The sequence below is a fragment of the Kogia breviceps genome, chromosome 3 (assembly GCF_026419965.1).
Source record: "Kogia breviceps isolate mKogBre1 chromosome 3, mKogBre1 haplotype 1, whole genome shotgun sequence".
Classification (NCBI taxonomy): domain Eukaryota; kingdom Metazoa; phylum Chordata; class Mammalia; order Artiodactyla; family Physeteridae; genus Kogia; species Kogia breviceps.
In genome coordinates, this window is record NC_081312.1 from 222802 (window position 1) to 238513 (window position 15712).

The window sequence follows — 15712 nt, forward strand, 5'->3', positions numbered from 1 at the left end:
CTTTATGTGGGAACATGTCACAGTACACTCAAAGGTCTCTCTCAGATACTACAAGGATGGAACGGGTAAGCAGAGGGGGGACTGCTTCAGAGATGGTCTTCTGTAAAAATACAAATGTACCAACATACTCTCCTTCCTGTCTTGCTGGTGAGAACTGGGCTGCACATCCACAGAGACACAGATCCTTGATGAGAGAGTGAGATTTCATCAGTTACAATGACCGTCTCCTAACCGTAAATTTTACCCGTGATGGATCTGAGTTTATGAATGATTGTTACTTGAATGATTCAATGGATTTAGCAATGGTTGAAAACAAAATCAATACCTTGAATTAGCATTATTAATTTTAATTTACATTGCCGCAGAGAACAGTTTGACAATTATGATTTCAGTAACACATTTCCATAATTTTGACTTATACCTCTTAAAATTTAGATACCACGTTGTTTCATAATAAATGCTTCATCTACATCCCTCACGTTTGCACCGGATTCCAAGTGCACCTAGAAGATGAAATGTGAGGGCAGTGAATCTCTCTACATTCAGTAACATCTAAGGCAACAAATCTAATATCACTTCAGGGCACCGCTAATTTCCACCTATAGTTCCTGCTTCCTCTTTGCTCAGTGATTCCAACAAACACACTAATGACCTAACCCATCTGGTCTCAATGTTCCTGAGGGCCACACCTCATTCTGAGCTTATACTCTCAAGGTTTTATACGGGAAAACACAGAGGCCATCAGGAGGACATGTCCACGTGGTCAACGTGAAGCGCGCCTCCATCAGTTCTTCTCCCTCCCATCACAATGGTCAGGCCCTCTTCTGTGACCATCACTCGTAACCTGCAAAGCTTTGTGACTTAAATCTCACCACTTCTTTTCACCATCACCCATAGGTCATCTCTAATGGATATTCCCTCCAGCATTATAATGTGATCTAGTCTCCAGACATAATTTCCTCCAATTTTCTTCACAAAGGAAATATAACTATTTTTTAGTCCTGGTGAACTAACACATTTTTCCTAGGGTTGAATAGACCGTAAAAACACATTCGCAACCACTGAAACATAAAGACACCTATTATGTATCATTCTATGTTAACATGAACATGGGTGGATCTCCTCGAATCCACCAGCTCAAGAAGGGCAGGTCAGATGCTGGGGCCCCTGTACAAATGCAGGCCCTTCTTCCACATGGTGAATACTGGGCCCACCTTGTTCTACGTTTTAGATTCCATCCCTTCCACAGCCCTATCTCACAGCGTATCAGCTCAATTTCCAGGTCCAGACAACAGGGTCCACACTTGTCCTGTGATTCTTGCTCATATTAATTTGGTTGGCTCTCCTATTATCAACATTCAAGCAGGCAGATTCTTTAGTATCTAATTTACTCTGCAAATATTATTGGAAAAGCTAGAAGAAGTATAGTACTCTGTTCATCAAATAGCATGGAGTAAATGTCTTCTCATAGACAGCAGGCTGGACTCAGTCAGTGTACAGGTGAGATCACTGGGCTGAGGGAGAGCTGACCTGCCCCAGACCCACAGGTGTGACCTCTCAGGGCCGGAGTGGAGCCAGTGCTACATGTACAAGGAAAAAGGCACATCAGGCTACCGGCCACGTCAGCAACGCCAGGAACCATGACCATCTCAGCAAGAATGATACCCCTGCCCACAAAATACACCGTGTGTTTAGCTGCTATGAATAAATCCCCCTCCAGAGCAACTCTTGACAATATTTAAACTGTTTTAGGTGAAGAAATGATCACCCAGGTTAAGGGAAACACGGAGTCTGTTGTGACTTACGATAAACATTTAATTTTACCTCACTCTGTCTGAATTCAATGTCATTGTTACATGTAAGGTTTGTCTCAAATACTTGCGCATCCGGGAAATCAACATGAGGTAATGCAGAAAGGAAAACACAAGAGTCTGTGTCTGACATCTTGGAGGACCCTGAATGTTTGATGGGTATTTAGGTGAAATATATACATCCATGGGATTAAAGCCTGTTCTCCAAATCGGCCATTAATCCCTGAGCACAGCTGATTTCCTGACTAGCCCTTCAGCATCACTTCATCCCTGGACAAAGAGTCCCCCAGGCATCGGGACGGAGACCCCAGGTGGGGGCTGAGTTCCCCGAGGACACAGTCAGCACCCTCCTCACAGGGAGAGCCCCAGAGACAGGAACTCCCTTCACTACTTTCTGCTTTTTATAAGAAGGTGCCTCCTATATGCAAATATCCCCTTAGACCACAAGGTAAAATCAAAGGACGTTCACTTAAATTCGGGCTTCTCCTCCTGCTTGAAGAGATTTTCTGGGCTCCATGAATGTCATCTGCAGGAAGATGAATCCACTGTGGTTCTTCCTCTTCCTGTTGTCAGCGCCCAGAGGTGAGTGTCTCGGGGATTCCGACGTGAACACGTGGGGAAGCTGCATCTGAGCCCACGAGTCACCGTGGTTCTCTCTGTCCACAGGTGTCCTGTCCGAGTTGCAGCTGCAGGAGTCGGGACCCAGCCTGGTGACGCCCTACCAGACCCTCTCCCTCACCTGCACCGTCTCTGGAGACTCATTATCCAACTTTAATGTCGACTGGGTCCGACAGCCTCCAGGAAAGGGGTTGGAGTGGCTTGCTGAGAGCAGTTATAAAGGAAACACGTATTATAACCCAAGTCTTAAGTCCCGGCTCAGCATCACCAGGGACACGTCCAAGAACCAAGTCTACTTATCACTGAGCAGCCTGACAACTGAAGACACAGCCGTGTATTAGTGTGTGAGAGACACACAGTGAGGGGAAGTCAGCGCGAGCCCAGACACGAACCTCCCTGCACGGAGGCCTTTAACCAGCAGGGGGCGCACAGGACCCAACAGGTAAAGGGCTGCGTCCTGGGGCAGGTGCACATAGGGGCTGGGAGTGAATTCTTGTTAGAACCTGTGATTTCCTCCTCCTGCCCAGGAGCTCCACCAGAGACCCACTTCTGTATCCTAATTTTTCATGGATGTGGATTATGTTGTGTCTAGAAAATTTTGTGTGCATGTACATATTTGCTTAATTTTTTATTATACTTGTGTATATATATAATCATATGGATACACATATAATACTCAAGAATTAACGTTATTTTTCATTTCTCTATTTTTTTCTCAAAGGAGCGCCAAACCACCGTGCAGCTCAACACGATGTTCAATTAGACGCTGAAGTTCGTGAAACTTGTAAATGTCCTGAGAGTGCACGTGAGATTTTTAAACAGTATTAATTGTTGTTTTGCTTGTGTACATATGGAAGGAAGAGACACACCCCCCTGCTTTCAGGCAACCTGCCCAAACAGTTTGAATTCTGCAGCAGGTCGTGTTATAGACTCTAATGCCAGAGCGCTCCAATACTGCATGTGCAATGACCTCATTATTCACAGATTCCATTTCCGCAACTTCACCTACTTCTAGCTTTTATGAGCATCCCAAAGGAAATACTGTCATTTCGTGGTCATTCACGGACATTAGCAATGTGGCCGGTCGTTTGAATCACCCAAAACACATGCACACAAACACACACACACACACATGCACATACACACATGCACACACACAAAAGCACACACACACACACATACACACACATTCCCAGCTGAGGTCAGTCAAGGTGAGGCTCTCTTTTCTTCTTTCGACTCCCATTATGTAATTAAGCACTTTATGGGGTCAAATTAGTGCCATGCTTTTCACATTTCTGGGATTCCTGGCGATTGTTTAAAGTAGTTCCAGGCATAGGGCTGAAGAACAGTCTAGTGTCCCTACACATAAAGGGCTGTGAGTGGACTTAGCGAAACTATACCTGAGAGATCAGCTTCATTCAGGCATGAGTTATATGGCCATGGTGGTGAAAAGGATACTCATGTTTCCAATATAAAGATCATGCAAAACCTGAAGACAAAACTCGCTGCTGCATATGGGATGCAGCCTCGGAAACTTGGCTAAATTCCAAATACAGCATGGCAAGTGGGGGCTTACGGCCAAGAAGAGGGTGGGGTGGAGTGGACAGGAAATTATTAAGAGAAGAAATACAGGCTAAGCGGATTCTGGTGCCATAGACTCAAAAGGATTCTTGCTAAAGGGAGACCAGGGTGATCAGATACCGTTCGGTTCATAGGAGGTTTGATGGCTTCGATCAAATACTGAGGGTGATCAGAGTTCAAGGCTAGCAGATAGTCATTATTCTCACTTAGCGGGGCTCTTGACAAAACCTGGCCACGCAAATATAAACACAGAATCCCACTGGTCAAGACTAGTTGAGAACAGCTTTACAACGAGCCTGTTGGCTAAGGGGTGGTCAAGGGTCTTTGTCACACTTAACAAGAGTCATAATGAACATACAAGTAAAGCAAGGATGCACACGGACTACAGAGAAAAGACCATCTGAGGATTCAGTGAGAAGAGGTCCATCTGCAAGCAAAGAAGAAAGGCCTGAGGAGGACCCAAACCTGCTGACACCGTGACCTTAGACTTCTAGCCTCCAGGCCTGAGAGGAATACATATCTGTTGTTTAATCCACCCAGTCTGTTATTCTTTAATGGCCAAACAGCCAACTAATACACCTATAATATAGACGCAGATAGACATATATGGAAATGTAAGTATCATATGGGAAAAGAAACATCACCCATTCTTCAGAGGTGACGTAAAGCTGTGTCCACCCTGGATCTCAGCCAGCACCCTCCTCCACAGCCCTAGAGAAGGACCAGCCATGACCATCTTTACACGGAAACATGCTTCCCACCTGCACATCACACCCAGGCTCAAGGGGAAAACACAGCACCTGTGCTACTCAGAGTCCGGGTTCTCATCTTCACTGACCTCACTCTCTGAAGGTCAAAGCATTAATCAAAATGACCATGAAATCTCCTGGCCATTCCTCCTCTTGCTAGCATCCCTCAGCTGTGGGCATCTCCTGGGTCTGAGGAAGGTGGAGTTATGGGGTGACATCTTTGAAGTGGGTGTCATTGTCTCGCCGTCCGCAGGTGTCCTGTCCCAGGTGCGGGTGCAGGAATCAGGTCCAGGACTAAGGAAGACCCTCCCGCTCAGCCGCTCAGTCTCTGGATTCTCCATCACAAACCGTGCGGACTGCTGGGACAGGATACCTCAGTCCCCAGGGAGAGGGCTGGCGTGACTGGGGTGCTTTGCTTCTGGGAGTAGCACAGCATACAAGCTGTCCTCCAGAAATGACTCTCCACCTCCAGAGACACCTCACAAATTCAGTTTTCCCTGCAGCTCAGCTATGATGACCTAGGACGCAGCCCTCTGTTACTGTCCCAGGAGGCGCAGTGAGAAGTCAGGGTGAGTCCAGACACGACTCTCCCTGCAGGGGGCGCTCCAACCACATGGGAGCGATCAGGGTCATCAGGAAACAAGAGGACCAATTTCAGGACACATGCAGAAGATGTCATGGAGGGGTTTTCTCCCACTAGCTGGGGTTTCTCCACTGGATCATTGCTGCCCTTGGAAGCCTCATCCACAGTGATTCAAGGGAACTTTCTTGTCTCGAATCTTGAGACTTTTTTTCATGGAGTCACGCTTGTCTGTGTTTCCCCATCTATCTTTGGACGAGCCACACAGAAATATTTCTTCATGAGACCTTTATTTGAAGATTAGGTCACTACTTTCTGTTTTTAGTTGTCAACTTTTTAATCGGTAAATGACATAAATAATGTTTACTGTTGAGCTTTAAATCTGCTTTCCAGCATCACATGAATTTCCAATTCCTCTCATCCTGAGAATCTCTCCAGTCTTGTTTGATGCAATGCCTTTCACTTCAATAGTGTGAATCATGTTTATATTCAGAAATTGATGTCCATATAGCACTGCAGTCACTTTCTCCTCAGAGGACATTTTTTTTTTTTTTTTTTTTTTTTTTTTTTTTTTTTTGCGGTATGCGGGCCTCTCACTGTTGTGGCCTCTCCCGTTGCGGAGCACAGGCTCCGGACGCGCAGGCCTGGCGGCCATGGCTCACGGATTTAGTTGCTCCGCGGCATGTGGGATCTTCCCGGACCAGGGCACGAACCCGTGTCCCCTGCATCGGCAGGCGGATTCTCAACCACTGCGCCACCAGGGAAGCCCCCTCAGAGGACATTTTGAAATGTCGGGACACAGGTTGGCCTGTAACATGTGGACTGTGTTTCCCGTACCTTGTTATCTAGTGTGGAGATAGATAATAGATAATTAGATAAAATAGAGAGATTGGTAAAAGGGAACAGAAACAGGTATGTCCTAATCATATGGAAAATAACCATAAAAACCGACCACATTTTGAGGGAGTGGTAAAGGCTCGAATGTATAAAGATGATACAAGCACCCGTATGAAGTTATTTGTATAAATATAAATATTCAAACAATTTTTGTTTCTAACTCACTCCTCAATCCCATGGTGAGTGTCGGGTTTCCTCTCTAAGAAATCCACAAATATATTCCAACTGGCTGCCTTTGACATTCCTTCCCGCAAGCGGATGAGGGGACTTTTGCTCTACATCATCCCCAATATTTGAATTTCTTATTACTTCATACTTTAACTGTTGTGATAAGTGAGTAGCAGTATCTCATCATCGTGTAATTTTACGTATCCTTAATGAAGATTCTTGATAAAACCTTTTATCTCTACTTTGTGGAAGTATCTTCAGATCACTGGCACAGTGTTCATTATTTTCATTTTTTGTTGCTGTTGTTGAGCTGTGAATTTGCTGTATACTCATGGTACAAGTTCTTTATAAATATGATATTAGAGAGCACATTCTCCAAGTCTGTGCTTTAACTCCCTTATCAGAGAAGTTAATTGTTGCTCTTGCTTCTGCTGTTTACAGGACAGAATTTTTAATGGTTTCAAAAAATTACAAATTTATTTTATGCATGATGTTTGGGATATTATACCTAAAAATTCATCATGAACCTCAAGGGCACCCATAATTTCTGCCACATCCCTACGCCAGGCCACATTCAGGGATGGAGGGTTAAGTCCACCTTCTTGAAGGGAGGATGACCCTGATGAGTTACCTGAAGTTATTCCTTAAGGGAGATTTCTCCTCCCTTCCCCTTTAGATACATTTATTCCATCTCTTTATATAAGTATGAATCAAGACATTTGTTTCATACCTTGTGTTATGGTTATATACTAAGGAATTTTCTTTGCTGCTTTAATTGTTACAGCTTGTCACCCATGAGGAGCTCTTTCAGATTGTCTCCTGCATCCCCTTTACAAGCCCCCAACCATCTGTGTCAACACTTCCTTACTTTCTGGTGATACCAGAATCTGCGGGATAATCATGTGTATTCTCCTCTCTGGTCCTAGAATTAGCCATGCCTCAGATGAGTTGTGGATCCTTTCCTGGAGAATAGTATTAGCAACCAGAAGAGTGGGTATTAGGATACTAATGCTGGTGTCCTGTCTAATGGGAGCATTGCCTCTAGATCCTATAAGCTAACAGACCTTGGAAATATATCTCTGTGCGCTACCCCACGTATACAGACATGTCTGCAACTATCACTGTATCTCACCTTTTGACCTGTGTTAAGGTACATGTGAGATCATTCTTACATCTCTGATCCTAGTGCAAAATCACATGGGTCAATCCAGGCTTTCCTCCTTGCTTGTCTTTTACTTTCCATCCAATGGTGAGAAGCCTGGCTCCACCGATGCCATCCAGCTACTAATTGTTCAATTCCACGTGCACAGTAGTAACAGAATTCCTAGCCTGACTCTGATGGAAATACCGGTATCCACCAGGCTCTAGTGCTTCTGTGCAGTGGCTTAGGACTTAGCCTTCGGACTCCACTCGTTTCCAAAGTCACTTAGGTCAAAACCTATTTCCCCACCTTCTTCAGCCGTGTGACTTCATAGATTCACTCTGATCTTAGGTTTCATCTATGCAGTGCGCATCGTTCCGTCCTTGGGTCTCTGACTTACAAATGACATTTATATTTATGTTCAATAAGCTTCACTCTTTCTGCTATTACTTTATATATTCTGACAAGTTCCGAGTGCAATGCTTCCACCACTGCAATTTCATAAAAAAGAATTTCACTATCCTTAAATATTGGCCATGTTTCACTTATCAAACACCTTCTCCCCAATTCCTGCTAAATGCTCATCTGCTTGCTTTATATATAGACTTCCCTTTTCCCAAACATGAAATAGGTGAAATTCAACATTTTCAGACCTATTTTTTAATTAACAATGTGCATTTAGGATTCCCTCATGTCTTTTCATGGTATAATAGTTTAGTGTTTAAATTGCTGAATACAATTCCACAGCATGGATACATCACGCACTATCTACTAATTTATGGAAGAACGTATTTGTTGCTTCCATTTTTTCTCAACTGTAAATGAAGAGACCACAATGATTCATGGGCAGAGTATGATGGAGCTGTGAGTTCCAAGTCAGTTAGGTAAGTGTTAGGAGCCTGACTTCTGGGACCTTATATTAAGCTCTGTCCAGGTGGGTACATGATGGCCCTGAGGACGGGCTCTGATGCACAGACCACTCAGCTGTCCCAGTCATGGTGCTGAAAGGAAGTCAGAGCCCAAGCAATGTCCACACGAGGTGGACACAAGGCCCGGCCCTCAGACCTGGCCGAGCCCCCAGCCTGCAGTCAGGGTCACCCTCCCTAACACGTGAGTGTGCACCACAGGAGCAGGTCCTGCAGCTGAACGTGAGCCCCTCACAGTGACCCTGCTTGTGGCAGGATGGGCTTCTCCTCCAGGCCCTCCCTAAGCAGAGACGGTGAACCAAATACAGAGCTGCTCTCAATGTAAACTGGCAAGGGTTGTGGCAGGGTTTTCTGCGTCTGTCAACACCTGAAACGTTATTATTCATTTCCGCGTGTGACCCTATTTCACCATTTCATATCTGGTAAATATATTGCACAGTTGGACTGGATGAGGGGACAAAGATCACACTGTAAGTGGAGATGCTGTGAAAGAGTGCAGATCCAAGTCCAGAGCCAAGGTCCTCCTCCCCGTGATACAGGAGGATCTAAGAGCTCAGGCAGGAATCCTAGGCTGTCCCCGGTAAAAAGACACACCTGTGTGAATAGACAGGTAATACTATGTAATCCACACTTTACAAGGACCACGCTGACACTGGTGAGGTAGTTAGTTAGGAGACATTGGGACACTATTACACCTTAACCGCACTCCACCTCAAGGCATCCATTTCTAGTTTAATCTTGTACTAGTTTTTATTCCATTCAGAAGCCCATGTCAGGATTACTATTCTTATTCTTTTTTATTCTGTGAGCATTTCTCTCTCTCCAAGAGTTAAATTTGTTCCTGTCTTACTTCTATAATTATCTGATATATTGGTGAGATTTGGATAATGTGCAACGTGTCCCATTTTGAGGTTGTTTTAAGAACATTAAATACGAAGCATTGTCTCAGCGTCTCATCTCTCTACATCTCCAAGATGAGTATCAGTTTTATTGTAACAGCCAGAAACTGGAAACAATTCCAATATCACACATCAGCTTAATAAGTAAGGCAATCATGCTATGATCATTCTTTACGTGCAGCCTGTTATTAACACCAAGGGTTCTTGATACACACAAAAGCATGATAGTATTCACAACTATTTGTGCCGAGTACAATAGGCCTTAACAATAAAAACACGTATAATATGATCTCACTTTTATAAATTCTAGGAAATGAAAAGTAGTCTGAAGTAAAAAGGGAAGCTCAACGGTTATGTGGGGACGGGAAGGAGGATAAGAAGGGACAGGAAGGAGGAAACCCAGAAACTACAGAAAATAATGAGAGGAAGTAATTTGTTCTCCCCTGACAACGCTGATGCCTACGTCACTATTTATCAGAGTGTTCATTCTGAGTATATGTGCTTTATTATATGTCAAGAACCTCTTTAAAGTAATTACAAATAAAGAAATGCATGACTTGGGAGGGAAGGAGTGAAGGAAAGATACTGAAAGGTAAGAGACTCTTGAAAATACTTCTCATGAACCCTTAGCCTCTCCATATATTTCAGGTAAACACTAGAAGAGAGCAAAGTCATCACGATCTCATTACAGGAGGGGGATCTGCAAACCTCACCCGGCACGTCCAGCCTTGTCCTGGAATAGGTTCAGGGGAGCGGCCTGGCCCAGAGCACAGGTGCAGCTGCTGGACCTAACGGTCACCCCATGTTTCCCCTTGCACACTCCACACACCCTCCATTCCTCTGAGTGTACTTTACGCCTGTAATATGAGGGTAACAGTGACAGCTACATCACAGGATGTGGGTGCATATGTAAAAGGACATATGGGTCCTAAGTGTTTACTCTGGAAGAGTCACATAATGAAAGTTACATTTCCCAAATGCTATCAACACCACAAAATCCAAGAGTCTCACACCTGCTCTGAGACCCTGCCCTTTCTGAGGACGTTCAATGACTTAGGCTCTTATATACTAGAAGGTCATGCAAATAAGGACCTTCCTCTGCTGATATAAAGCAGCCCCAGCCCTGACCCTGCAGCTCTGGGAGAGGAGCTCTGGCCCGGGATTCCCAGGTGTTCCCAATCGGGGTTCAAGACAGAACACTCACCATGGAGTTTGGGCTGAGCTGGGTTGTCCTTGTGGCGATTTTACAAGGTAATTCATGGAGAGCAAGAGATACTGAGGATGTGAGTGATGGAATCAGTGGATGTGTGACAGTCTCCTGACCAGGATGTCTCTGTGTTTGCAGGTGTCCAGTGTGAGGTGCAGCTGGTGGAGTCTGGGGGCGGCCTGGTGCAGCCAGGGGGGTCTCTGCGACTCTCCTGTGCAGCGTCTGGATTCACCTTCAGTAGCTATGCCATGCACTGGGTCCGCCAGGCTCCAGGGAAGGGGCTGGAGTGGGTCTCAGCTATTAATAGTGATGGTGGTAGCACAGGCTATGCAGACGCTGTGAAGGGCCGATTCACCATCTCCAGAGACAACTCCAAGAACACACTCTACCTGCAAATGAACAGCCTGAGATCTGAGGACACGGCCGTGTATTACTGTGCGAAAGATACACAGTGAGGGGAAGTCAGTGTGAGCCCAGACACAAACCTCCTTGCAGGGAGACAGGTGGGGTGATGCAGGGGGCACTCAGGACATACAACTGTGTTTTTCAGCCCCAGGAGCAGGTGCAGATGGTAGTTAAGCGCTGCTTTCCTCTAAGAGTCTGGGGTTTCCTCTCCATAAAGCAGTTTTCCCTGGGGAACCTCTCTCTACTCATCCATGGTTCTTTACTTACACATTCAGTTTCTGAATTAGAAAGACTTTTCGAAATAGGGGGGAAATTGTAATATATGAAAGGCACAGCCTCAAACTTAGATATTCAGGGTATCCCTCGTCTAAATCTTGTCTAAATTGACCCGTATCGAAACTGTCGCAGTGGATGTATAAAGAGTTGAACGTATTCTTCCTTCCTCCTTGTGCAATCTGAGCCCTGCCCTACTGGTAGACCAGCTGTCCCTGCCAGGATGCTGGCTCTTGACCTGCCTGCTCACCTCGTGCATGAGAAGCATGATTGAGCTGAGCAGCCCCGGATCCTCAGTGGGTCGCTGGGAACGATGCCAGTTAGAGGGGACATGGGGGGGCGGGGTTTCTACATGTGCTCCTTGCTTCCAGGCGCAATAGAATCCCTATAGGCTTAGATACTACCTGCATCCTGTTCTACTGTGCAGTTTAACTTATGTCAAATATTCATCATCAAAGCTATTGCCAATAGACACATATGTAGTTGGTAGGGAAAGTTTATAGTCAGGTGGATAATAACATGAATTTTCAGAAGCTGCTGAAATCAAATCTATTCTCCTTTCTTCACCACAGCATCTTAGGTGAACAATAAAATGCTGGAAAATCACACGGGTTCTCATTCCATGAAGAGTCCTGCAGCCTTGAAGGCACGCCCACCTCTGGCCAGGAACCATCGCAGGGGTGGCCAGGTCCAAAGAGGAGAAGCCCAGGCCTCAACAGGACATCTCACTGTGTCCTGATGTGTGGTCTCCATCGCATCACCTGCCAATTCCTGGCTGCAGCTTAGCTTCACATCTGTAAGATTCAAGTAAACCGATACCTACATCACATGCTTCATGTGCATATGTACAAACACAATAATAAAAGAGGCCCTGAGTGTTGGGGCCCAGGATAGCCCGCCCCAAAATATGCCTCAAAGTGAATGAAGGCAGAGCCAGTGCAGAGGCACATTCTGACTTTCCTCCTTGTCACCCTGAAGCAAGAAATAAACCTCCCATGTGAAACGTGCTCTCCCTGTACCTGGAGGTGGAAGTGAAATGGTCCTTTACCCCATACCCTCTGCCTGCCTCTATCCTTGCAAAGAATTTAGCCTAACAGTAAGTTTAATCAGAAAAGTGAGAAAATTTAGAAAGAAATGAAAACTGTCCAAGAAAATGAAATAATAATACTTTAGTCATTAAGCAAATCAAGGACCTTAAGTTCCCCCTCAATGGTTATTGATAATATGCTTGTCCATGTCCCGTTAGGTGTCTTATAGATACTGAAACTGCCACCAAGAAGAAGAGGTTAAGTGCATGATGACAAGGCTATAGCCATGACATAAGCTGCCACAATTCCAAGAACTGGCCCCGAAGAAATGGGAAGAAACGGACCCTAGAACTGAAGATGAACTCTACTGAAAACAGTCAAGATGAGGCTGATCAGACCACCACATGACCAATTTCAAGATGACTGTCAGAGTTGACTCTGCTCTCTCTGCCTGTAGCCCCTCCTTCAGCCTATAAAAGCCCTTCCCACCGATTCTCAGTGGGGGGTGGTCTTTGGTGAGAAGTCTGTCCCCCATCCCCGGTTGCAGGCCGCCAAAATAAAGCAAACTTACCCCTCAACCAACTCTGCCTCTTTATTGGCTTTTCAACACCAAGCAGCCGGACCCTGCTTTGCATTACAGAGGGACACTCTTATCACCAGGGATGGGGAATTCAGGCCTGGAAGTCTCTATGGACAACTCTGGTTCCTTCTTTAATGACTATGCCAGCCCAAACTCTGCTTAGGATCTCCACTAGTTGAACACCAGGAGCATACATCTCCTTCTTCTACCAATTCCTCACAAATATTGGATCTTCGTCTAACAGTATAAAACCTGCCTGCTTTGGTCACTACTGGGTCCATTTCCATGGCACGTCCAGGCCGATGGTTAAAATGTTTCTCTTTTCTCCTGTTACTCCGTCTCTGTTAGTTTTATCATCAGTCCAGCCTCAGGAGCTCAAGAGCGGCAGAGGAGGAGATTTCCCCCCTGACGCATCCAAGTCGTCTTCTCCTCAGCCTCACTCTGTACGACGTCTTAGGAACCTCAGTCCCCACGGGCCACTTCCACACTCGTGACATCACCTTGCCAGCTGTGTTCTTCTGGCATCTCTACTTTGCATTTCCAGCTCACCCTTCGATACTTCTTCAAATCGGCGTGACGTTTCAGTGTCCATTGTGTGGATGGACACTGTGTGTTACTCCTTCCCTACGACAGGACATCTTGGTCCTTTCCACCCTTTGGCAAATATGCATCAAGCTAAGTAAGCATCGTGTGCAGGGTTTTCTCTGGACTAAAGTCTTAGTCTCTTTCCGATACATACGAAGGAGCTCTACTGCTAAAACACAGAGAAGAGTTCGTTTATTTCACAAGCAGCCCCCAGAAGGTCTCCCCGGAGCAGCCGGGTCCGCATCCGCACCCGCGGTGTATGGACCCCCTGCTGCTCCGAGCCTCCCCGTGTTTAAGGTCCTCAGAGTCCTCATTGCCCCCACGCTGGTGAGGTTTCAGGGACATGCTCTTGTTCTGATTGGCATTTCCCTGTGACATATGTTCTCCCATACTCTCATTTGTAAACTCTTTGTTTTTTTCGTCATATGTCTGTTAAGGATTTTGGCAGATATTTTAATAGTTTTGATTCTTTCTTATTGTTCAGTTTAAGACTTCTTGGTACATATTAGATAACAATCAAATATACTAGATATGTCTTTTGCAAATATTTTGTGCCATTCTCTAGCTTGCCTTTGGGTAAATTTCAAATGTATTTTTTATGCTTCTCAATTATTAGTTGTTGTGTTTCTATTACAATGAAAAGTGAAGTTAAACTTTCACTGCCTAAGCCACGGGAACTTTATGTGGGAACATGTCACAGTACAGTCAAAGGTCTCTCTCAGATACTACAAGGATGGAATGGGTAAACAGAGGGGGGACTGCTTCAGAGATGCTCTTCTGTAAAAATACAAATGTACCAACATACCCTCCTTCCTGTCTTGCTGGTGAAAACTGGGCTGCACGTCCACAGAGACACAGATCCTTGATGAGAGAGTGAGATTTCATCAGTTAGAATGACTGTCTCCTAACCATAAATTTTACCCATGATGGATCTGAGTTTATGAATCATTGATACTTGAATAACTCAATGGATTTAGCAATGGTTGAAAACAAAACTTTAGAAATATTATTATTAATTTTAATTTACGTTGCCCCAGAGAACAGTTTGACAATTATGATTTCAGTAACACATTTCCATTACTTTGACTTATACTTCTTAAAATTTAGATACGTCGTTGTTTCATAATAAATGTTTCATCTACATCCTTCACATCTGATACTGGATTGCAAGTGCACCTAGAAGATGAAATGTGAGGGCAGTGAATCTCTCTACATTCAGTAACATCTAAGACAACTAATTTAATATCACCCGAGGACACCGCTGATTTCCAAGTATAGTTCCTGCTTCCTCTTTGCTCAATGATTCCAACAAAGATACTAAATGACCTAAACTATCTGGCCTCAATGTTCCTGAAGTCCACCCCTCATTCTGAGCTTATACTCTCAAGATTTTATGCAGGGAAACACAGAGGCCATCAGAAGGGTCCGTCCACGTCGTCACCATGAATTCCACCACCATCAGTCTTTCTCTCTCCTATCATAAATGTCAGGCCCTCTTCTGTGACCATCACTGATAACCTGCAAAGCAATGAGACTTAAATCTCACCACTTCTTTTCACCATCACCCATAGGTCATCTCTAATGGATATTCCCTCCAGCATTATAATATGATCTGGTCTCCAGACGTAATGGTCTCCATTTATCTCCATAAGGAAAATTAACTTTTTTTAGTTCTGGTGATCTAACACATTTTTCCTAGGGGGGGATAGACCCTAACAACACATCCCCAACCACAAGACACCTGTTATATATCCTTCTATGTTAACACAAATTGGATGGATCTCCTCTAATCTACCAAGTCATGAAAGGCTGGTCAGATGTTGAGGCATCTGTTCAAATGCAGGCCCTGCTTCCACCTGGTGAATATTGGGCCCACCTGGTTCTAGATTTTAGATTCCATCCCTTCCACTCCCTTATCCTACAACGTATCAGCTCAATTTTCAGGTCCTGACAACAGGGTCCAGACTTGTCCTGTGATTCTTCCTCATATTACTTTGGTTGACTCTCCTATCATCTACATTCAAGCAGACAGATTCTTTACTATTTAACTTACTCTGCAAATATTATTGGAAAAGCTAGAAGAAGTATAGTACTCTGTTCATCAAATAGCATGGAGTAAATGTCTTCTCATAGACAGCAGGCTGGACTCAGTCAGTGTACAGGTGAGATCACTGGGCTGAGGGAGAGCTGACCTGCCCCAGACCCACAGGTGTGACATCTCAGGGCAGAAGTGGAGCCAGTGCTACATGTACAGGGTGTCAGTC

At 44.9% G+C, this 15712-nt stretch overlaps 1 protein-coding gene and 1 gene segment (V, D, J or C); both read left to right on the forward strand.

Moving 5' to 3' along the window:
• Positions 1-15712, forward strand: part of LOC131752097 (Ig mu chain C region membrane-bound form-like) — a 202494-nt gene that overhangs the window by 128064 nt on the left and 58718 nt on the right. Inside the window, 1 exon segment of the C gene segment in view lies at positions 10716-11028. Coding sequence covers positions 10716-11028 — 313 coding nt within the window.
• LOC131752098 (immunoglobulin gamma-1 heavy chain-like) overlaps positions 1-15712 on the forward strand; it is a 229364-nt gene that overhangs the window by 86617 nt on the left and 127035 nt on the right. The gene's annotated exons all lie outside the window — the stretch shown is intronic.